The following is a 23796-nucleotide window of genomic DNA, read 5'->3' on the forward strand; positions in this document are numbered from 1 at the left end:
GCCTCTTTATACATCAGGATTTAGGCTTTTTATTCCTCTCAAAAAACCTTTTTTCTCAGAATAAGAAATGTTCTTAATTTAGAAACACTCAAAAGAATGTGAAAATCATACTCCTGACTAAAAATTTCTTGCATGTTCTTTTAGTCTTTTCTGTTTTCCACAGACAAAAACCAACCAAAAAGTGACATGGGGAACAACGAAAACACACACCACAGTATATATCTTTGAAATATAAGTATACACATTTTAATTTATTTTTAAGAATATTTATATTTTAAAATCAGGACGTTTATACGTATGCCTAAACAGCATGGCTGACACAGACCAAATCCACACTGGTAAGCTTCCAAGAACCATTTACTGTGCTGACAGTAGTGCTGGTGCAGGCAGACGGAGAATAAATAATAGTGCTTTGGGGAGCACAGTAGTGATTGATACATAGGGTAGGTAAAGACGGAGCCTCATCGTGGACGCTACAGCATGCAGCTCCCAGTACTGATATGTGCAAAGTTCCAGATCTCCATGACAGAAATGGCCCAACCCATCCAAACAGCCTCCCAACTTGGCTGGCAAGTGCAGAGGGTGGAGGAACTCAGGCACAGGGATGGGGAACTGGACCCAGAGAAAAACTGAAGAAGCAAGAGTTCAGACAAGTACGTGTGTTCACACACATACCCCCACAGCACTGGCCTATATAACAAAACTGTACACAATTTAACAAAGGTGCTCCCAGCCTCCCTGTCACCTCTTTGGCAGTGAGTCAGGCCATCCCAACTTCTGACACACAGACATCTTCATCAGGAGGAAGGCTGTCCTGTGTGGTGGGGACAGGCCTTTAGGTGAGAGCAAGGCTACTGAAGCTATAGCATTAACTGAATATCCCTAAACAAAAAAAGGTGTTAATTACTAATTATAAGTGTACAAGCCCAAAACTGCTTCATGTCCCATACCCCAAGCTTGGGCATAGTCAATCATTTAACTACACAATGGTGAAGTAAAACAAGCCCTTGATCATGCTTTAGCAAGTACAATTACGGGGTAGGGAAAGAAATTAGGTTCCATATGCTAAAATTTACACTTACTGCTATGAACTATGTTTTAATGTATTTCTTGAGTCAAAATAAAACCAAGTGTTTAAGGACGTACTAAGCTTATGATGGACTCTCATCTGTAACTCATTCACTTCTGTAAGTTAGGCCCATGGTAATGGAACCTGTCCAGGCTTTCAAGCACATCTAAACTGAAGAAACATTAAAGCCACCCCTGTATAATTAGGCACAGGGCATAGGAAACCTCAGCTGGATGACTGATCAGGGCTTCTCAGGACTGGATGTTGGTTGAATTGAGGATTCGAGAAGTAGCATCAGATTTGGAAGCCTTTGAAAGTTCTCGCTGTTGAAAAATAAATAACATCAGTGGCATTACTGTCCCCTCTCATGCATGCCCTGCCCTTGTAAGCACAGGTGAGTGTCAGCATACAGCCCAGCACAGGCTGTGTTAGGAACAAAAGGGGAGGGACTCTGAACACCTTAGTCACAGATTAAGCATGTGCACATATGCCCCTTGATTCCTTTCCTCAGCCAGTCCATTCTATTAAAACCTCACAGAAGAGAAATCCCTTATACTTCACAAAGTACTCTCTGAGTTGTCAAGCTAGGTAGGCAACAAGCTTTGGTCTTTTGAACCCTTTAGGAAACAATGGGCCAGAACATGTATCTACCAATCCCTGGGGCTGAGGGCCTTGTAACCTGCTGGTGATTTGATCTCATGCTGGAGCACATGGTATAGAAGCAGAAGACAGAGCAGGAATGACCACTGAGAAAGGACAGATGTTAGTAGAGGTTAGTCTACTGGCTTCAGTGCTGCCTGGTGGAGTCTACCAGCCATAGCAACCAAAACCAGAAGAATCTCCCTCGGCCTAGCCAGAGAGAAACAGATATTTGTAAGCAGCAAGTGGGTGAAGTGGGCTTGGCTGAGCAAACAAAAGAGAAAGCTGGACTCTGTCCAGCAATCAGCTAGCCAGAGTGACAAATACCCACCTTCTTTCTATAGGTAGAACCACCTCTGTCAAGTAACTTGACAAAAGTAAAAGAATATAAAGCTAGCTTCAGTGCTCAAAATGAACAATAGCCTTGGGCAGCCGTCACATTCTCCATCACTGCAGCAAGAGAGTCGATGCCCTAGGCTTTAACTCAGTATCCCCCACAAAGGTGAGGGGCAGGCTTACCTCTCAACAGCTAGATACTGAGGGAAGACAGAACACATTGTTAAGGAAAGCGCACTGCAGTTAAGTGTTGGTAAATGTGGAGTACGTTACTAGGAGCTGAAGAGCATTGTGGGAAAAAATTACTTTCTTCCAGTGCCTCATATATGCTTTAGCAGCTCAATGTGGTAGAAAATAGGCAAAGGCAAAGAAGTGAGCATTGGCTAGCTCAGAGTAGACAGAAAGGTGGCAGTTCAGCTCTGAGGGGTTAGTAAGACATATACTCCAGGAAGTAATCAGCACGCAGGCCAAGAACCTCATAGGCAGCACACAGCTGGGGCTCCCCTCCCCACGTGGTGGGGCCTCTATTCCTTGCAGCACATTGGAGGCCTTTAATGTCACAACTGGGGAGGGTGAAAGTTTTCTGTTGTGAAATAACATGATAAAAAAACTTTGCCTGACTTTAGATGGGGCTGAGAATCCAATTCAAGTCTGAACAAGTTAATCAGCAGGTTAGTCAGTCTGTTGGGAACTTAAGCCAGATATTTATTATTTCTGAAGTCCGTATTAGGAATTCCTGCTTCCTTTGTTAAAAAAAGGTTTTATGATAGTACAGCTGAGATTATTGGTTAGTGTAGCCCTGTGCCCAGATGGGAATGAAGCCAGCAGATGACAGATCAGTCTGGAAAAGGGACATGGGACATGCAGGGGTTGCCATACAGACCTGAAGCCCAACAGTGGAGCTGTTGGGATGGATCAACAGGGATGGATCCTTTTAAGAACAAAGAATTGAGACAATTACCAAGAACTCCACCAAGAGAGCACCAGGGCAGTGATGAGAAGGTTCACCTCCTGCAGCCAGGGAGTGGTATTTCTTAAGCAGAAGGATCCAGGTTAAATGTCTGCTTGCTGCTGCCATCTTTCTTCCTATACACCACCCTTAAACCACCCCACCTCATGCCATGGTCAAGTCAGGAAAGGGATTCTCAGCCTCCAAAGAACTGTCCTAACTAATAGCCTGGGTGCCCTTGGGAAGATACCCACTCTGCCCCAACTGTGTGCTCCCCAGGGACTGGTAGATATTAGAAAAGGTGAATTACCGCAAACTCAGAATAGGTGCTGGCAACAGAATTAATGCTGAAGTTGCGCCGTGGGGGGGCCGAGGCAGGGTACCCACCGCTGAGGATGCTGCCATTGAGCTCCAGGTTCTCCTTGTTGGCTCCACGCTTGAGGCCACGGGGTGTTTTTTTCCCCGAACAGGTGGAAGTGGTGACTGGCTGTAGAGAAAAGAAAGATCGACCAATGTATCATCCTTATAATGACCACATACACAAATTATCAAAGGCTGATACCATCTTTATATTATTCGTGTGTCTGTAATCCTATACTTCTGGCCGTTTTTTTTTTTTTGCGGTATGCGGGCCTCTCACTGTTGTGGCCTCTCCCGTTGCGGAGCACAGGCTCTGGACGCGCAGGCTCAGCGGCCATGGCTCACGGGCCCAGCCGCTCCGCAGCATGTGGGATCTTCCCGGACCAGGGCACGAACCCGTGTCCCCTGCATCGGCAGGCGGACTCTCAACCACTGCGCCACCAGGGAAGCCCTGGCTTATTTTATTTTTAAAATTTTTATCTTTTGGCCACGCCGTGCGGCATGTGGGATCTTATTCCCCAGCCAGGGATCAAACCCACGCCCCCTGCATTGGAAGCATGGCGTCCCAACCACTGGACCACCAGGGAAGTCCCTACTTTTGGTTTAAAAACATACAAATTCTTAATGATCTGCAGAACCCTTATCTTGAGCATAGTCTGTAAAATACCTGAAAGATTGAACACATTTTAGCACGCACTCCTCACTCCCTCCTTGGGTGAGAGTACCTATCTGCATCTAGTTGTCCAGTGTCACTGGGCTGGAACCCACAATGCAAGGACCTCGCTCAGTAGCAACTGAAGACCAGGCTTTGAACTGAGCCTATGGAGACTCTTCAGTTTCCCAGTCACATCCCAGTGCTTCCCGTGATACCGGACTGAGCTCAAAATGACCATTCTCTTCTCTCATTTAGTTTTTGACAGATTAGCTAGCTTACATCTGTCAACTTTCAGCATCTCAATGATAACCGAATCCAGGGATCTTAGAAACTGGAACAAGTTAGGTGGGGCCCTGTATGGCTGAACCATACTGAGTCCTTTTTGTCAGCTCCATCTTAGGCCTACAGTCCCACCCCCTCCCCTTCCTGCATGACTGAGCTTCAGCTTACAAGGAATGAGGCCAAGCCAGACAAGTTCCCTATCAACTTTGACCCTTGCCTTCATCTGATAAAAAAAACTGGAAGAATGCCTTTTGCTGATGTAGATGATTAACGGTCTTGAGACCCTGGCAGGAGGAAAACCACCCAGTTCCTGTCACTACAGATGTGCTTCTCCCTAGTAGTCAGATTCTATTTTTAGCTTTGGCCCCCTTAAATCCCCCTGTATCTCTTTCGCGCTTGAGTGCAGCTGCAAATGCCTCTGGGTCACTGTCTGCCCGATCCTGCCTGTATGCAAGTTACCCACAATAAACTTCATAATTGTACTTTATGAAGCTGCCTGCTTTGTTTTTAGGCCTCAAAGTTCCTTCTCAGTCCAGAGGACAGTATTCAATCTCTCCACCTCCCAGCAGTCCCCGGAGTACATAGGTTGGGGCAGTGTCGGGGATGTGCTTGTACACAGAGCATACTAAATACTAACCTTGCTGCCAGAAGGTGGAAGGCGAGACACAGGGGAGCGGCAGACTGTCCCCGAAAAGACAGGCCGAATGCTGCTGTTGGCCGTAGCATTGGACACAGTGGTAGTGTTCAGCTAAGGAGAAGAACACAGATTATTATTATTATTTTTTTTTTTGCGGTACACGGGCCTCTCACTGTTATGGCCTCTCCCGTTGCAGACAGAGCACAGGCTCTGGACGCGCAGGCTCAGCGGCCATGGCTCACGGGCCCAGCCGCTCCGCAGCATGTGGGATCTTCCCGGACCGGGGTTTGAACCCGTGTCCCTTGCATCGGCAGGTGGACTCTCAACCACTGTGCCACCAGGGAAGCCCGAACACAGATTATTGATGTGAGATGACGTGCTTAGCAGCCCATCCCTACACTACAGAGAGTGAGGGTGGGAAGCAGTCTAAGACAGTTTTTACGGTGAAGAGCTTTGAGGACACCTGTGAAAAGCGTTCAGTGTTCCATAAAATGGGACAACCATTTTGTTTCCAAAAGTTAAACAGACAACTATCATAAGATCCAGCCATATCATTCTTGGGTATTTACCCAAGAGAAATGAAAGCATATACCCATACAAAGACTTACATATAAATATTTATAGCAGCTTTATGTGTAGCAGCCAGATAACTAGAATTAAGCCAAATATCCATCAACACAGGCAACTAGATAAGCAAACTGTGGTATATACGTCCAATGGAATACTGTTTAACAATAAAAAGGGGTAACCTACTGATACATGCAACAACAGATGAAAAAAGTCAGACACAGAAGTATACATACTGTATGATTCTATTTATATAAAATGTTAGAAAATGCAAACTAATCAACAGTAACAGAGCAAAGCTGCAGTTGCCAGGAGCTAGTGGGAAATGGGTGGAGGGAGGGAAATGGGTGGTAAGGGAAGCAAAGAGAAAACAAAGGGGCAAAAGGAAACTTTGGGTGTGATGGGTATGTTCATTATCTTGATTGTGGTGAGGGTTTCACAGTGCATACATATATTACAGCTTATTAACGGGTACACTTTAAATATTATGTGTCTACTTTATTCAATAAAGCTGTAAGCTTTTTCTTTAATTGGAAAAACTCTAGGTGGATTAAAAACCTTAAATGGGATAGCAAGACTATTCAAATACAAGACACAAACTAGGAAATACAACACAGGAAAATATCTGTGTGCCTCAGGTCCTGGGTAGGTTATTTGCAACTACAAGCCATTAAAAAAACAGGTTGAAAACACTTTTACTATATTGATATTAATAACTTTTTGTTCATCAACAAAACACCATAAAGAGTAAAAAGACAAGCTACAGGGACTTCCCTGGTGGTGCAGTGGTTAAGACTCTGAGCTACCAATGCAGGGGGCCTGGGTTCGATCCCTGGTTAGGGAACTAGATCCCACATGCATGCCGCAACTAAGAGTTCGCATGCCACAACTAAGGAGCCCACCTGCCATAACTAAGACCCAGCACAACCAAAAAAAAAAGATAAGCTACAGAAGACACACACAAATGCTGGGAAAAGCTATTGTAACACAACTGACAAGGAAATAGCATCCAGAACATACAAAGAATTCCTATAAAATTTGCAAGAAAGAAACAAAATGTTCCAACAGAAAAACTGTCAAAAACTTCTCAGAATAGGAAATCCAGAAGGCTAATGAACATGGCAAAAGGTTCAACTTCATTAGTAATTAGGAAAATGCAAACTAAAAATATGAGACATTACTTCACACCCATCAGATGGGCAAAAATTGTAAAGTCTGAAAATATCACATGTTGGCAAAGATTGGAGCCAGCGTAGCACTTAGGCACTACCACTGGAAGCGTAAATTGTTATAACTGCTTTGGTATCACAGACTGAATGATCAGTGCAGCCAGCACTTGAGAAATGTTTGAATGCAGCACTCTTGAGATCATGGGCCATATCACTTAATCTTTGTGTTCTCAGCATCTAATAGAGAGAGTCTCAAACTTTTAATGAAAACAAACATTTTGGACTTCCCTGATGGCACAGTGGTTAAGGATCTGCCTGCCAATGCAGGGGACATGGGTTCAATCCCTGGTCCGCGAAGATCCCACATGCCACAGACCAACTAAGCCCGTGTGCCACAACTACTGAGCCCATGTGCCGCAGCTACTGAAGCCTGCACGCCTAGAGCCCATGCTCTGCAACAAGAGAAGCCACCACAATGAGAAGCCCGCACACCGCAATGAAGAGTAGCCCCTGCTCACCGCAACTAGAGAAAGCCCACACACAGCAACAAAGACCCAACAGAGCCAAAAAAAAAAAAACCCAAACCTTTTTTTTCCCAACCCTTTCTAAAATTTTATAACACATATTTTTAAAATTTCGTCACATTATTTTCCTAATAAAAAATTAACTACCTAATATCAAACAATAGGGAACTAGTTTAGTAAATGACACTATGTCAAAAGAATAGAATATATAGCTAAGAATGAGCATGTTATTTGAAGAAAGTTTGATGCTATGAAAAAAAATCACACCAATACCGACTAGGGAAAAAGCAGAAATCAAAATTATATGTGATCTCTATTTTGTGAAAATACACTATTTTAAAAAGCTTTTTACAGAAGCAGGAAAAACACCAAATAGTCTCATTGGTTCTCCTGGAGTTACATTACAGGTGATTTTTAAAACATTTTATGTGTTATAAAATAATGAGTTGCAAGGGAAAAGGAAAATAATGCTCCACTTCATTTATTAAAGAAACGGTTTTAAAAAAACAAAGGAAGAAAGAAAGAAGGAAGGAAGAACTCCCTGATTTCCTGCTCTAGAGATTAAGGAGTATTAGGTATCCCCCTTGCCAAGCATGAAAGTCTTCTTTCACATAGTGCCATGGTCACTTGTTCGAATTACAGAATGAACCTCTGAAGGTTCTCATCATTACAAAATGTTGGCAGCTGCTGGCTCCCGAGTTTAATCTGGGACTCATCAAAGCTGGCCACCCCTTGACTGTCACTGTCAAGTCCCTACTCAGGATTGAACTGCAGAATTGCATTCACACTGTCAAATGGACTCAACCTGGAAGGCTAGAAAAATTCTTTCCCATCTCTGCAGGACAGAAGGCAAGAGATGGACAGAGCCCTAGCCTCAAAAATGCCTCAGACATGGCAGTTCATGCAGCCTCGTGTTTATTACCTTGCGCACTTTGCCCGGCGTGCCAGGTGTCAGTCCTCGCCGCTTGTTGGGTGTTCGCGGAGTACTACCATAGAGCATCTCTGTCTCAGTTTGCTTCTTGTTCTTTAGTTGCTATGTGAAAGTCAGAAGCAAGAGTGACAAATCCCAGAAGGAGAACAGGTCTGGGATGGGGGCAGAGGCAGGGCCAGAAATCTAGCGCAAGTCTCTGCACCCAGAGCTAAAAAGAGCTGCCATGAACTACTCCTTATTCAACCAACCTAGAGCCCTGGCAGAGACTCTGGGCTGCTCACTCATGCTGTCTTCTCCTCCTCCCAAACTGGGTTCACTTACTCGTTCCTGCTTGGCTCTCTCTTTCTCCAGTCGGTGCATCTCCCACTGTTCTGTTACATACTCCATGAACTTCTGCCCATTCACCACAAATGCCTTTGAATGCTCCTGTTCCCACATTTCAATCCTTGCTTTCAACTCCTCTTCCAACTGAGACCAGAAACAAGGACATGTTAATTACTTCAAATTTTTGGTGTGAAGCCCAAAAGAAATGATTCTCCCGAAGAATGCCTCCTCCCTCCCCAAAGTATCATTAGCCTGACTTTAGGTAGCTGGACCCACGTGGGAACAGGTTGGAGCGGCCAGAAATCAGTCTTGGGATGGTTCATTCATAATACACATGAAGGTGGGAAAAGGCGAGAACCCAGAGCCTGACCACTACAGTTTTGGCGCCCGAAGTTGGAGGCAGCACTGGGGTAGACCAGCAACGTTAAATACGCAGCGTACACTAGAGCGGCACTATCTGGTCCAATCTGGAATCTACCTCTTACTGGCTGTGAACAGGTAGGCAAGTTACTTAAGTTGTCAGTGCCTCAGTTTCCTCATCTGTAAAAATGGAATTAATAATACCAACCTCTTAAGGATGTTGTGACAATTAATAAATGGAAAGTACTTTGAAACAGTATATGGCACTTAATTCAATAAGTGTTAACTATTATTATTAAAATAGAGAATAGTAATGAAGTCCAAAGCACTTTCTCAAAAGGTTACGGGCTGAATTATCCCCTGACAAATTCATATGCTGAAGTCTTAATCCCCAGTACCTCAGAATGTGGCTTTACTGGGACACAGAGGTAATTAAGTTAAAATGAGGTCATCAGGGTGGGTCCTAATGCAACATGACTGGTAGCCGAATAAGAAAATGTGGACACGGACACACACAGAAGGAAGGCCACGTGCAGACACAGGGAGAAGACTACTATCTGGAGCCAGGACAGAGGCCTCGGAAGAAAGCAGCCCTGCTGACACCCGGGTCTCAGACTTCGAGCCTCCAGAATTGTGAGAAAGTGAATTTCTGTTGTTTAAACCACCCAGTCTCTGATACTTTGTTATGGCAGCCCTAAAAAGCTAATAAAACTTGATATTCAGTTGCTTGTACTAGGTAGGCCCAGTATATACTTATTATCCTTTACCTAAGGAAAAACAATTCAAAGCAAGAGGTATACAAAAAGTGAGGTTTTTGTAGCCAAGCACCAAAAACTCTTTCAGTAACAATATTACCTTAGGGAGTGTCTTTTGGAGCTTGGCTCGCTGCTTTTCTTCTTTTAGAAGATTTCCTCCACGATTTGTAAATCGACTTGGATCTGAAGCCTTTCTCTGTGAAAAATACATTTTAATTAGAATGAACCCCGGACAGTCAGACCAGTCACTTCTGCTAAGAATCCTCACTCTCATAAACAGATACATATTTTTAGGGAGACTTCAGAGTTTTGCATTCCCATCCACTTTTAGCAGTGAGAAATCGTGGCTTTCTAAGGCAGGGAGTGGGGTGTGAACACTCTGAGGCATATGCAAGATCATACACTGGGGTACAGGAAAACTAGTGTTTCCTTTTTAGTCTAAAAAGTAAGACAGGCTTTAATATTTAATGCATTTAATTTAAGGCTCCCTTCCTGGGTTCAGATGTCACCAACAGGAAATGGGGTATGTGGAAGGACAAGGGGGAGGTCTACACTCAGAGGGTTTGGTGGTGGTACCCCTACTTACCCACTCACTTCCAGCATATTGAGACAATGCAGCTTAAATGTGCTCAGTTAAGGGGTTTATAGATAATCTGGTTTTTATTAAATTAACCCTCACAAAATGGACAAAAAATGTAAAATGTTAGGGTTCTTATTCTTTTTAACATTTCTGTTTTTTGTTATTCTACAGTGTATACAGTATATCAGAACAGTAATATAAGTGTATAATTTGTAAATGTAAATTAGGTGAATACACTAAAAAACGGGACAGATAATCAGAAAAGTTTAGAAACAATCTTGACAATTTGGGGGCCAAACTGATAAATTCTATTTCCTTTCCAGACTGCTTGATTATAAGCAATAACTAAAAGGAATAGTAATTAGTTTCTTATTTTTTCTTAAATACTAGCATGTAAACAAGGGTCGCTTATTTGGCTCTTTACTGCCTCTGTGTGTGTGTGTGTGTGTGTGTGTGCGCGCACGCGCGCGCACACGCGCGCACACGCGCACGCACACATGTTTTTTTTTTACACTGAAGTATAGTTGATTTCCAGTATAAGTCTCAGGTGTACAACACAGTGATTCACAATTTTTGAAGTTTATACTCCATTTATAGTTATTATAAAATATTAGCTACATTCTATGCTGTACAATATATCCTCGTAGCTTATTTATTTTATACATAATAGTATGTACTTCTTAAACCCCTACCCCTTTATTGCCCCTCCCCCCTCTCCCTCCCCTCTGGTAACCATTAGTCTGTTCTCTGTATCTGTGAGTCTGTTTCTTTTTTGTTATATTCACTAGTTTGTTTTATTTTCTAGATTCCACATATAAGTGGTATCATACAATATTTGCCTTTCTCTGAGTTATTTCACTAAGCATAATACCCTATAGATCCATCCATGTTGTTGCAAAAGGCAAAATATAATTCTTGTTTATGGCTGAGCTCTTCACTGACTTTTATTACTCCTTGCTTTCAACCAGAAGTAAGAGGTAACTGAGGACTAGAACACTTGCTCTTAAACAGCTGTGAGCTCTCAGTTTTTTCCACTTCTGAGTCCTAGTTTCTTGCCTGGAAACTTGAAGGAGTTAAACTCCGGATTCTCTAAAGGCCTGTTCAAGCTCTAATAGGACCAGTATGAACCTGACAGTGAGTCTCCTTGAACTTCGTGCCCAAGGTGCCTCACTTGCCTCGTCCTAGTCCCAGTTCTGAGCTCTAAAATGCTCTAAGGGAATCGACTCGTGCTAAGTCTATCAAAACAAAAGGAATTCAGAGTACACAAATGTGCCCCAAATACCCAGGCAATTTTCTAATAACAAAAGTTGGAAGAGTACAGAATGTTAGTTGCCTGCCTCAACATCCATTTTTCTCTCCTTCCTTAGTAATAGAGCCTGAATTTATCTGCGATAGTGATTCTCCCAGCCTCGCCAGTAGTTGGTGTGGCATTTAAGCAGAAGTGCTGTGAAAAGAGCCTGGGAAAACCTCTTAGAGGGGGTGGAGGGGCAATGCCTTCTGTGTTCCCTCCTCCACCACACTGCCTGAAACGCTATGGTGGGAGCTCTAGAACCACCCTGGACCGGAAGATAAGATCCACCCCTTAGTGGTAAAGGAGCTATGAGCTGGAGAAGCCTGGGACCCCCTGACTGTGGAATAGCCATACCTGCCTTGCACTGCCTACCTTTAGACTTCCTTTATGCAAGAAACTTCAACCTTATTGAAGGCATTAATTTTGGGGTTTTCTCTTACATGTTTCTGCATATAAGCTTGACAAATACAGATGGGTTAGCAGTAGTTTATAGACTTAATGATAAAGATGGTATTAGAAACCTGGTCAAGAGCAAAGGAAACAGGCCTCTGACTCTATACAGGGGACGCTTTCTTAACACTTCACTGTAATCTAAGGAAAACAGACAAAAACTAAGGCAGTACCTCGAACTCTAAGAAAAGCTTCCAGCTTTCTTCCCACTTCTGGACACCTTCAAAGAGTTCTTTGTGAACCTCATAGTAGTTTCTTAACTGCACAATCTCGGCATCATGGAGCTGAAGCAGATTTTCTGTATAGTCCTCTGCAAGATATAGGCCCAGTAGTTTTAAAAAATCCCTCTAGTGTTTAGTATCCCAATTTACTAATCCTTCATCCCCCTAAAATGGAAACAGAATTTTCTTCCTTACAGTAAAAATGACACACGAGTAAGTGTATGTTGTGGATAATAAAAGCCAGGTTTGTCCCAATCAGCCTGGTGGGACTAGAGACTAAGGGACTAGGGTGTGGACTAAAAGGCCTAAGATTCTCAAAACTCTGTCATCTCTTGCCTTGTCTTAGGTTTCTTTCATATTCTTCCTTTCCACCCTGCCCAACAGAGGGCCGAGTCACAGAAAATGTCCAAAAATGTTGAATTTAGTAAAGACAGCTTCATCTTTATATTCAGTTCAGGTCAGACTAGAATTCCATTGGGTCCTGGGGTCATACCTCGTGGGCTCAAATGTGGGCTCTGCCATTTACCTATTGTGTGTCTCTGGGTTAAGTTGTTCAACATTTATGTGCCTCAGTGTCCTCATCTCTTGACATGAGAATTAAGTCAGATAATCCTGTTAAGAGTCTGACATTGCGCCTGGCACAGAGTAAGCTCCTGCTAAACTTGAGCTTCACAACTACATGCTACAGAGAGATTCTGCTTCAGAAACCAAGAGATCCCTTATTTCCCAATAGCATTTGCAAATGCTTATTTGAACAGGAGTGGCAGTTTATGCTGAATGGCCTGGAAAGGTAGCAATGTCTGTTCAGTAGAGGAAATACTTCCCAGTGAATGTCTGCACTTGTAAAAGACAAGTGAGCAGGCCACATGAAGAGCGACACTTCTGTACGAACCAGAATAGTAAGGGGCAAAAGCTTGTCTCTGCTCCTGGCTATAAAAACACTGGTCCCAGTACTGAGCCAGCTCCACTCGTATTGCCTCAATCACTTTCTTCATGTTTTGCATTTTCAGTTCTTCCAACCGATCCACTTCTAATTGCAGCTGAAACAAAGAGACCTGTTAAAAGTGCTTGTCATACTTATATATTCACGTAGGTTTGCAAAATATTTTCCCCCTTTTTAATAAAATTACAATACAAAACCACAGAGGTAAGTCAACACTCTTTATAACGATGATATCATAGGAGCCAGAAATCTAAGAAACATACGCGAAAGATAAAAGATGAGCAGGCTACTGCCACTCTTTTCTGACGCTTGTCTTAAAAACAGGCTCACTCAAGGCAGAAGCTGGTAAAGACATCAGACTTGACACCAAAATGCTGACCCAGCGCCCTTTGGGTTTCTTACCGCTTTCCGGACCTTGGCCTTTGACCCCGTCATAACTGTGGCCACAGCTTCTCTCTCTTCTGCAGGTATTTGCAACCTATCCCAGAGTTCTCGTATCTGAGCACGCAGCCCCTCACACACTGCTTCGTTTTGTGATTTTCGCATTTCCAGCTGTAGCAAGGAAAGCCAGTGGTTATAGCAAAGACAGCAGCACAGAGAAAACTGGCCCTCTGGCCTCCTACAGAGACACATCTGTACCCACATGGAGAAGAAGCACTTTTACAAGACTGTGAAGAGGTGTGTTTTCATGACTTCTGAAAACAAACTGTAAGGCTGTCATTATGGTAGGATCTCAGACCCCAAGAATTAGGATTCAAATTTTTAATTAAAAAAAATTTGGGGGGGGCTTCCCTGGTGGCACAGTGGTTGAGAGTCCGCCTGCCGATGCAGGGGACATGAGTTCGTGCCCCGGTCCAGGAAGATCCCACATGCCGCAGAGCGGCTGGGCCCATGAGCCATGGCCGCTGAGCCTGCATGTCCGGAGCCTGTGCTCCGCAACGGGAGAGGCCACAACAGTGAGAGGCCCACAGCAAAAAAAAAAAAAAAAAAAAATTTCAATTAAACACTAAGGTAATTCAAATGACTATTATTATTTCATCCAAAAACCTCAATTTCAGGGGATTTCCCTCATGGTCCAGTGGGTAAGACTCCCTGCTCCCAATGTAGGGGGCCAGGGTTCGATCCCTGGTCAGGAAACTAGATCCCGCATGGATGCCGCAACTAAGAGTCCACATGCTGCAACTAAGGAATCCACAGGCCGCAACTAAAAAAGATCCTGCGTGCCACAACAAAGACCCAGCGCAGCCTAAATGAATGAATGAATAAATAAACATTTTAAAAAAAACTCAATTTCACATTCTCAGAGCTATATATAAATTAAGGTTTTTGTTTAAAAAAAATCAAGGTTGTGTTTCAAATAATACTATTGTCTTTTTTTATTTGGCTGCATTGGGTCTTCATTGCTGCATGCAGGCTTTCTCTAGTTGCGGCTAGAGGGAGCTACTCTTCGTTGCAGTGCGAGCGCTTCTCATTGTGGTGGCTTCTCTTGTTGCGGAGCACAGTCTCTAGGTGCACTGGCTCAGTAGTTGTGGCTGGCAGGCTCTAGAGCGCAGGCTCAGTACTTGTGGCGCATGGGCTCAGTTGCTCCGCGGTACGTAGGATCTTCCCGGACCAGGGATCGAACCCGTGTCCCCAGCACTGGCAGGTGGATTCCTAACCACTGGGCCACCAGGGAAGCCCTATCTCATTATCTTAAAGGAAAAAGCTGCAGTTTTCTCAGATTGCTGGATACTATGGAGATCCCAGGCCATAATTTGAGTAGACATTACCTGCTGTAGCAACTTCTGTAGTGTTGCAATATTTTCCAAAGATAAACAAAAGGCATCTTCATCTTCACAGACCACATCTCTTTCAAAGCTTGTGTCTGGTGTGTGTTCTAATTCTTCCATACACAGTATGATCTGTCTCTTTATGTTGACGAACTCCTCATGCCTAGATGCCTATTAAAAAAAAAAAAAGATTACAAGATACCTAGAGGAAAGTCAAATGACTTTTAGGAACTATGAATGTAAGCACACCTTTGTTTCCCTCAGAGTTGCCACGTGTTGTCTAAACTGGCTCAGCTCTTCTAAGCTGGGAACTGAGGTGCTGTCAATGTCATAGTGGGGCGTGCAAAGAATTTCACACAGTTCTTGATCTTGTTCTTGAAGTAGTTTCAGTTCTTGTTTTCTCTCCTTTTTCTGTTTTCTCATCAGTTCTACCTGAGTGCGCAAATCCTTTTCTAGCTGCAAGATGGTCGTCTCTCCTTCTTCCTATATGAGACAATGTACTATTGTGTTAAGGTTCCAAGCGGATTTCTTCAAAGGAAGAGAAGACAACGAAAGAGGACTAGGATGACAGACTTTTAGTTAAACTTACAAATAAATCAACTTACAGCTAACAGAATATGGCACAAAGAGGGTCCCCTAACAAAGGTTCCCAGTAAGGAAAGGTACCAGGGCACTTTTACAAGAGGTAAAAATTGGTTGAAAAGCTTATTTTGAATTAGCTACAGGGTAGTATATTTAGCTCCTAACTAAATGTTTACCCCAATAATCCTAAACATCACTCAACCAATAAAAATCAATTTAGTACTCCTTGCTCTACTCCTAACTGATAAGCAGGAGAAAAAACAAGTGGCAGTTATGTCCTATAAATTTTATTCAACATTGGTGAACTAAGGACTGTCATATAATTTAAGGGAGATGTACCACTGTATATCTAACTTCTCACCCAATTTCATATTGAAAATTTAAAAAAAAAGACTAAAGAAACTATTTGTCCAAAATCAATGATATTTATGCCATTTGTGTTGATTTCAGGAAGCTCTACTGATGTCACAGTCTGCCTGACTGTTCTTGGCTACCAGAAATGAATTAGCCTTAATCCTTTAGAGACAGTCTCCTCCTCCTAGGCTGACTCCACTGAGATACCCAGGCAGTTCTTTCTGTAACAGGGAGAGGGACCTGAGACCTTATTGGTACCACATTAGCCACTGTGTGCTGTCCTTGCACCCACATCTATTCTAATTACCTTCCCAATCTCCACGTTTGTCTTCATTTTTATGATCCCAACACTGTTTTTACCAGTTCTAACCAGGGATATGTTTTGGGGTCCCTCTGTCATTCATGTCATGCTTGCTGGTGTCCTCATTTAAGTCCGATTTGTGCTGGACCACAGGACAGCAACCTCTCAGCAAGGTACATAGATAAACATGGCATGCCCTGAATTTGACTACGCTCTCTTGATATTCCAGCTGTGGAGACATCTCTTCTCAAGTGGCCATTCTGGCTAGTGCAGTGATGTGTAGCTTTTGGGTATGAAAAAATCCACAGAGGCAGGTTTTTTGGGTTTTTCCTTATATCACTAGTCACTTTTGTATCCTAAGTAGTTCTCTTCATTTTCTTTCAAAGAAAGAATGGAATGATACCATCTATGCCTAGCTCAGAGTTCAAAAAAATTTTTGTGTCCTACAAATTGATAGTTAGAGGCTTGTTTTTGATTAAAACATTTCAACACTTAGCTGCTTCACCTCTCAACAGGGCAACTCTTCACATAAGTGAAAACTGCTTTGCTGGAACCAAGTAACTAGGCAGCACATTTTTCCCATTTCTCATGTCCAGTATCAGCCCTACAAGGAAACTTTCCACCTGTAGCCCCAAATCAAAGTTCTTCCCTAAATCTCAGACCCAGGCAGGATCGATCCCCTGACACCCTGCCATGTACCTGAAATGGCTCGACATGTAGCTCACTGCACAGAGTTTTCAGCTCTTTTTGGCAGATGGCTATGCTTTTGATGAGCCTTTCCTTCAGGCTTTCCTCTTCAGCAATCATCATATCCAGGAGGTCCTACGAGAGATGAAACAGTCCCATAAAAGTTTCGGGTGTTTTCCCCATTGGCCTCAAACAACAAACAACACCAAAACCCTCATAATTTCAAATTTTAAAGGAAGGACTTAAACAAAACCAGGACTTCCCTGGCGGTCCAGTGGTTAAGATTCTGTGCTCCCAATGCAGGGGGCACAGGTTCAATCCCTGGTTGGGGAACTAGGATCCTATATGCTGCACGGCGCGGCCAAAACAAACAAACAAAAAACAAGGAGGAGCCTGTGACATCCTAGTGTCACTTCTATATGCTATCTTAGATGAGACACCAACATCCTTACCCCTGTCCCACTACAAAGAGATCAGTATTACTCAACTCACCTTGATATGCTTCTTTACAACCTCAGTTCTTTGTAACCGCTGGTCCTCTGGAATCCCAATCAATTCCCATATTTCCCGAAGGTGATTCAGGGCTTTCTGTAGACATACTATGGACTCCTCTGCCAGCACCTCACTAAAAAGCAAAAGAGAACCAGCTACATGAGCCACTGCCTCCAGACTAAAAGCAGTATTTACAGAAACTAAACAAACTAGTTTCGCAGTGGGCTCAAGGCTAAAACAAATTGAAAACAAGCATTCAGCTTAACTCATCTTGAACACTCCCCTATCCTTCTGCCTCCAAACACCAAAACACTGGCAAAGCAAAATCCAGTATCATATTATCAATTCAGTGTGGAAATTCAATCTTCTGAATAATACTCAGAATCTGGACTTTGATCAATGATTCTACCTATGGCAGTACAATACAGAATTTTAAATGCTTTTATTAAAGAAAAAACAAACAAAAATGTCAGGTCCTATAAAATAGCTGGCAATTTAGTTACTCATTTTTTTCCCTTCCTGTTTTTCTAAGCTATAATTGACATATATAGCACTGTATAAGTTTAAGGTGTACAGCATAATGATTTGATTTACATACATCATGAAGTAATTATCACAATAAGTTTAGTAAACATCCATCATCTCATATAGGTACAAAATTAAAGAAATAGAAAAAAAATTTTTTTGCCTGTGATGAGAACTCACAGGGTTTACTCTCTTAACAACTTTCATAAATAACATACAGTGGTGCTGGGACTTCCCTGGTGGTCCAGTGGATAAGGCTCGGCGCTCCCAGTGCAGGGGGCCCAGGTCAGGGAACTAGATCCCAAGTGCATGCCGCAGCTAGGAGTCCACATGCTGCAACTAAAGATCCTGCATGCCTCAAGAAGACCCGGCGCAGCCATCCATAAATAAATAAAATAAATATTTTTAAAAATACAGTGGTGCTAATTATATTTATCATGTTCTATATTACATCCCTAGTACTTATTTATCTTAAAACTGATTCCTTATAACCTTTTGACTGCCCTCATCCAATTCCCCACCCCCAGCCTCTACCTAAGACTCTAATCTCTTTTTCTATGAGTTTGTTTGTTTTTGAAATATAACTGACCTATAACACTATGTTAGTTCCTGTTACAGAACACAGTGATTTGATATTTCTATACATTTCAAACTGATCACAATAAGTCTAGCTACGATATGGCACCATACAAAGATATTACATAGTTATTGACTATATTCCCCACACTGTACATTTCATACCTGTGATGCATTTATTTTGTAACTGGAAGTTTGTATTTCTTAATCTGCCTCACCTATTTCTTTCCTCCCCCTACCCCCCGACCCCTCTTGGCAAATTCCTGTTTGTTCTCTGTATCTATAACTGTGTTTACATTTTATTATGTTTGTTCATTTGTTTATCTTTTTAAATTCCACATATAAGTGAAATTACATGGTATTTGTCTATCTCTGTCTGACTTATTTCACTTAGCATAATGTCCTGTAAGTCCATCCATGTTGTCACAAATGGCAAGAATTCATTCTTTTTTTATGGCTGAGTAATATTCCAGTGTGTGTGCATGCACACACACATACATACATACACACACAAACATACACACATATTCTTTATCCATTCATCTACTGATGGGCACTTAGGTTGCTTCCATATCTTGGATGCTGCAATGAACATAGAGGGGCACATATCTTTTCGAATTAAGTGTTTTGTTTTCTTTGGATAAATACTCAGGAGTGGAATTGATAGATCATATGGTAGTTCTATTTCTATTTTTTTTTTTTTTTTTTTTTTGCGGTATGCAGGCCTCTCACTGTTGTGGTCTCTCCCGTTGCGGAGCATAGGCTCCGGACGCGCAGGCTCAGTGGCCATGGCTCATGGGCCCAGCCGCTCCGCGGCATGTGGGATCTTCCCGGACTGGGGCACGAACCCATGTCCCCTGCATCAGCAGGCGGACTCTCAGCCACCGCGCCACCAGGGAAGCCCCTATTTCTAATTTTTTGAGGAATCTCCATACTGTTTTCCATAGTGGCTACTCCAATTTATATCCCCACCAACAGTGCACAAGCGTTCCCTTTTCTCCACATCCTCACCAATACGCGTTATCTGTTGTCTTTAATAATAGTCATTCTGACAGTTGTGAGGTGATTATCTCATCGTCGTTTTGATTTGCATTTCCATTTTGATTAGTGATGTTAAGCATCTTTTCATGTGCCTGTTGACTATCTGTATGTCTTCCTTGGAAAAATGTCTATTCAGATCCTCTGCCCATTTTTTAATCAGGTTGCTTGTTCTTCTCAATGTTGAGTTGTGTAAGTTCTCTGTATATTTTGGAATATTAACCCCTTCTCAGGTATTTTCAAATATCTTCTCCCATTCAGTAGGTGGCCTTGTTGTTGATCTTAAATTACAACTATTAATTTATAGAATGACTAAAAGTTAAAAAATAATCAGGTGTTGGTGAGTATACAGAAAAGCCAGAACTTTCGTATACTACTGCTTGGAGTGTGAACTGGTACAACCACTTTGAAAACTGTTGGCAGTATCTGCTAAAGCTGAACCCAGCAGTTCCATGTCTACATATGTAGAAATGCACACATATGTACCAAAGGTGTGTACCAGAATGATCAAAGCAGCACTACTCATAATATCATAAAGGTAGAAACAAACTAGATGTCCATCAACAGAATAGAGAAACAGTACATTCCTACCATGGAATAATACAGCAATGAATAAAAAAACATGGGTGAATCTCAGAAACATCATGTTGATCTATGCTAAATGAAAGAGGTCAAATTCAAAAAGACTACATACTATATGATTCTACCTTATGAAATTTTAGAAAAGGCAAAACTATAATGAAAGAAAGCAAATGAACTGCCTGGAATCAGGGCAGGGGATCAACTGCAAAGGGGCATACAGCAGCTATTTTTAGGGTGACAGAATGGTTCTAGATCTTAATGGTGATGGTGATTACATAACTATACACAGTGACCAAAATTCAAACTGTACACGTAAAATGAGTCAATTTTACTGTATGTAAATTATACCTCAAATCTTAAAGAAGAAAAAAAAAAAAAAAAAAAAAGGGAGGAAAAAGAAAAAAAAAAAAAAAAAAAAAAAAAAAAAAAGTTGAGGAAGAAGAGGAAAAACAGCCAGATAAGCAAGCATCTATCACTACGTGATTCCAATTATACAAAGTCAAAAACAGGCAGAACTAAGCTTTGCTTTGAGAAGTCAGGATAGTGGTTGTCATTGTCCTGGGAAGTGGTGACTTTTGGAGGGCACAGGAGGGGTGGTTACACAGCGTGTGCTGACTTTATGAAAATTCATCAAGTTTGCACTTGATCTGTGTGCATTTCTGAATATATGTTATACTTCAATTACAAAAAGTTTATTTAAAAATTATTCACTGTTTATCTGAAGCACAAATTTAACTGTGTACCTTGTATTTTATCTTTCAAAAAAAACTTTAGTTTTCTTTTTTTTTTTGGCCTCACCGCACAACTTGTGAGATCTTAGCTCCCCGACCAGGGATGGAACCTGCGCCCTCAGCAATGAAAGCGCAGTCTTAACCACTGCCCGCCAGGGAATTCTCAAAAAACCTTTACTTAAAAAAGTTTGCTTAGTCTGCTTCACACAGCATTTAAATAAGAGATTTTCTCTTCTTTCTTGGTACACCTGGATAACAGAGACCACTCTGGCACCAGAGAGACTAAACTCTGGATGTGCTTTTCTATCAGTCAGCCAGGAGGCCTCCAACAAGTCACTGAAGCTCTTTGTGTGCAAATGATGAGGATAGAGGCTCTCACTGGCCCCCTCTCTGTCGCAGCATATTCAGGGGTTCTGAATCACCAGCCTAGATCTCCAAGAACATCATTTTCTCCATAGGCTTTTTTTTTTCTTTTCTGCTCACTTCTTCCTTCCTTCCTTCCTTCTTTCCTTCCTTCCTTCTCTCTCTCCCTCTCCCTCTCTCCCTCCCTCCCTCTCTCTCTCTATTTATGTTATTTTTGGCTGCATTGGGTCTTCATTGCTGCACTGGCTTTCTCTAGTTGCGGCGAGCGGGGGCTACTCTTCGTTGTGATGTGCAGGCTTCTCATTGCAGTGGCTTCTCTTGTTGTGGAGCACAGGCTCTAGGGCGCACGGATTTCAGTAGTTGTGGCACGTGGACTCAGTAGTTGTGGCACGTGGACTCAGTAGTTGTGGTGCATGGGCTTAGTTGCTCCACAGCATGTGGGATCCTCCTGGACTAGGGCTCGAACCCATGTCCGCTGCATTGGCAGGCGGATTCCCAACCTTGCACCACCAGGGAAGTCCTCCTTAGGTTTTAATATATTCACATCCAAGACATTTCTCTAGCCAAGAAATCCCAATTCAAAGGTTGCCTGTCCTGGTTCAATAAAAGCTTCTGCACAAATACCAGCTGCCTATACCAGATGGCCAATTATCAATACCCACATAATGAAGAGTGTTTAAAAGAATTTACAGGGACTTCCCTGGTGGTCCAGTGGGTAAGACTTGGCACTCCCAGTGCAGGGGGCCCGGGTTTGATCCCTGGTCAGGGAACTAGATCCCACGTGCATGCCGCAAATAAGACCCCGGTGCAGCCAAAAATAATTATTAAAAAAAAAAAAAAAGAATTTACTGTACTCCATTTTAGAAATGTTAACAGGTATCAAGGTATTTAATATAATCTCAATGAACTCAAGTTTAACTAAAGTGCTTCCTCAGACAAATAATCCCTTTGCACTTCACTTTTAAGACAAAAGAACCCACAAGTCAAAATCCTAATTTTAGCATTTTATGTAAAATAACCTATACAAGAGGGACTTCCCTGGTGGCGCAGTGGTTAAGACTCTGTGCTCCCAATGCAGGGGGCCCAGGTTGAATCCCTGGTCAGGGAACTAGATCCCACATGCATGCCACAACTAAGAGTTCACATGCCACAACTAAGGAGCCCACCTGCTGCAACTAAGGAGCCAGTGAGCCACAACTAAGAAGCCAGCGAGCCGCAACTAAGGAGCCCGTGTGCCACAACTAAGACCCAGTGCAACCAAATAAATATTTTTTAAAAAATTAAATAATAAAATAAAATAAAATAACCTACAAGAGGACTTCCCTGGCAGTCCAGTGGTTAAGACTCCATGCTCCCAAAGCAGGGGGCCCAGGTTGAATCCCTGGTCAGGGAACTAGATCCCGCATGCATGCCACAACTAAGAGTTCTCATGCTACAACTAAGAAGCCCACCTGCTGCAACTAAGGAGCCAGCAAGCTGCAACTAAGGAGCCCGTATGCCACAACTAAGACAGTGTAAACAACCCAAATGGCCATCAACTAATGAACAGGTAAATATATACCTATACAATGGAATAATATTTGACAATAAACCTTGAAAACATGCCAAGTGAAAGAAGCCAGTCACAAAAGAGAACATAACATGATTCCATTTATGTGAAATATCCAGAATAGGCAAATCTATAGAGAAAGAAGTGGATTAGCAGTTGCCTAGGGCTGGGATTCAGGGGAGGGAGGTGGGTGGGAAAAGGGGACTGAACGCTTTTAAACGGATGATAAAAATGTTAACTGACTGCAGTGATAGTTGCACAACTCTGAATATACTAAAAATATTAAATTGTGACATGTTAAATAGATGAATTGTATAGTATGAGGATTATATCTCAATAAAGCTGTTATTTTAAAAAATCTGGCACATAATAGGAAGTTGTGAAATTTGTGACTTACTTGAAAAACAGATATGATTGCTAATTCATTTAGTCAAATTACTTCTACAAAATAAAATGACATGAAATTGGGATAAAATTCATAGATCTCAAATTCAATTAAAACCAAAACAAACACCTATACAGCAGATGGACTGCTAAACTCCAGCAGATGGGCCTAAACACAATTTGTAACAATGAAAAAGTTAACCCTCCCTTGGAGCTGATTACTTTAACAAGTGTTTGGAATTACCAAATATTCTAGAAGCAGTTCTCATGACAATATAATTTTCTTTTTTTTTGAATTTTATTTATTTTTTATACAGCAGTTATTAGTTATCTATCTTATTAGTTATCTGTTTGATACATATTAGTGTATACATGTCAATCCCAATCTCCCAATTCATCCCACCACCCTACCCCACCCCTGCCGCTTTCCCCCCTTGGTGTCCATACGTTTGTTCTCTACATCTGTGTCTCTATTTCTGCCCTGCAAACCGGTTCATCTGTACCATTTTTCTAGGTTCCATATATATGCATTAATATATGATATTTGTTTTTCTCTTTCTGACTTACTTCACTCTGTATGACAGTCTCTAGATACATCCACGTCTCTACAAATGACCCAATTTCGTTCCTTTTTATGGCTGAGTAATATTCCATTGTATATATGTACCACATCTTCTTTATCCATTCGTCTGTCGATGGGCATTTAGGTTGCTTCCGTGACCTGGCTATTTTAAATAGTACTGCAATGAACATTGGGGTGCATGTTTCTTTCTGAATTATGGTTTTCTCTGGGTGTATGCCCAGTAGTGGGATTGCTGGGT

The 23796-nt window shown here is 42.2% G+C and overlaps 1 protein-coding gene across 5 annotated transcripts in view; it reads right to left on the bottom strand.

The window, feature by feature from the left end:
* Positions 1-217: 217 nt before the first annotated feature.
* PRC1 (protein regulator of cytokinesis 1) overlaps positions 218-23796 on the bottom strand; it is a 29262-nt gene continuing 5683 nt past the window's right edge. The window contains exons 2-15 of one of the 5 annotated variants that reach the window (XM_027089308.1): positions 17228-17360; positions 16748-16870; positions 15061-15294; positions 14812-14982; positions 13445-13594; positions 12992-13139; positions 12052-12188; positions 9658-9753; positions 8440-8586; positions 8110-8220; positions 4928-5038; positions 3304-3480; positions 2928-2975; positions 220-1392 (exon numbers count right to left, since the gene is read on the bottom strand). In XM_027089308.1, coding sequence (XP_026945109.1) covers positions 1321-1392; positions 2928-2975; positions 3304-3480; positions 4928-5038; positions 8110-8220; positions 8440-8586; positions 9658-9753; positions 12052-12188; positions 12992-13139; positions 13445-13594; positions 14812-14982; positions 15061-15294; positions 16748-16870; positions 17228-17360 — 1858 coding nt within the window. In that variant the 3' untranslated portion in view covers positions 220-1320. Of the gene's footprint in view, positions 1393-1421; positions 2976-3303; positions 3481-4927; positions 5039-8109; positions 8221-8439; positions 8587-9657; positions 9754-12051; positions 12189-12991; positions 13140-13444; positions 13595-14811; positions 14983-15060; positions 15295-16747; positions 16871-17227; positions 17361-23796 lie in introns of those variants that run through there. The other 4 variants (XM_027089309.1, XM_027089311.1, XM_027089307.1 and 1 more) reach the window with 4 other exon arrangements.

This window comes from Aethalodelphis obliquidens, unplaced genomic scaffold (assembly GCF_003676395.1).
Source record: "Aethalodelphis obliquidens isolate GAN/ISIS:26980383/991018 unplaced genomic scaffold, ASM367639v1 scaffold65, whole genome shotgun sequence".
NCBI classification, from domain to species: domain Eukaryota; kingdom Metazoa; phylum Chordata; class Mammalia; order Artiodactyla; family Delphinidae; genus Aethalodelphis; species Aethalodelphis obliquidens.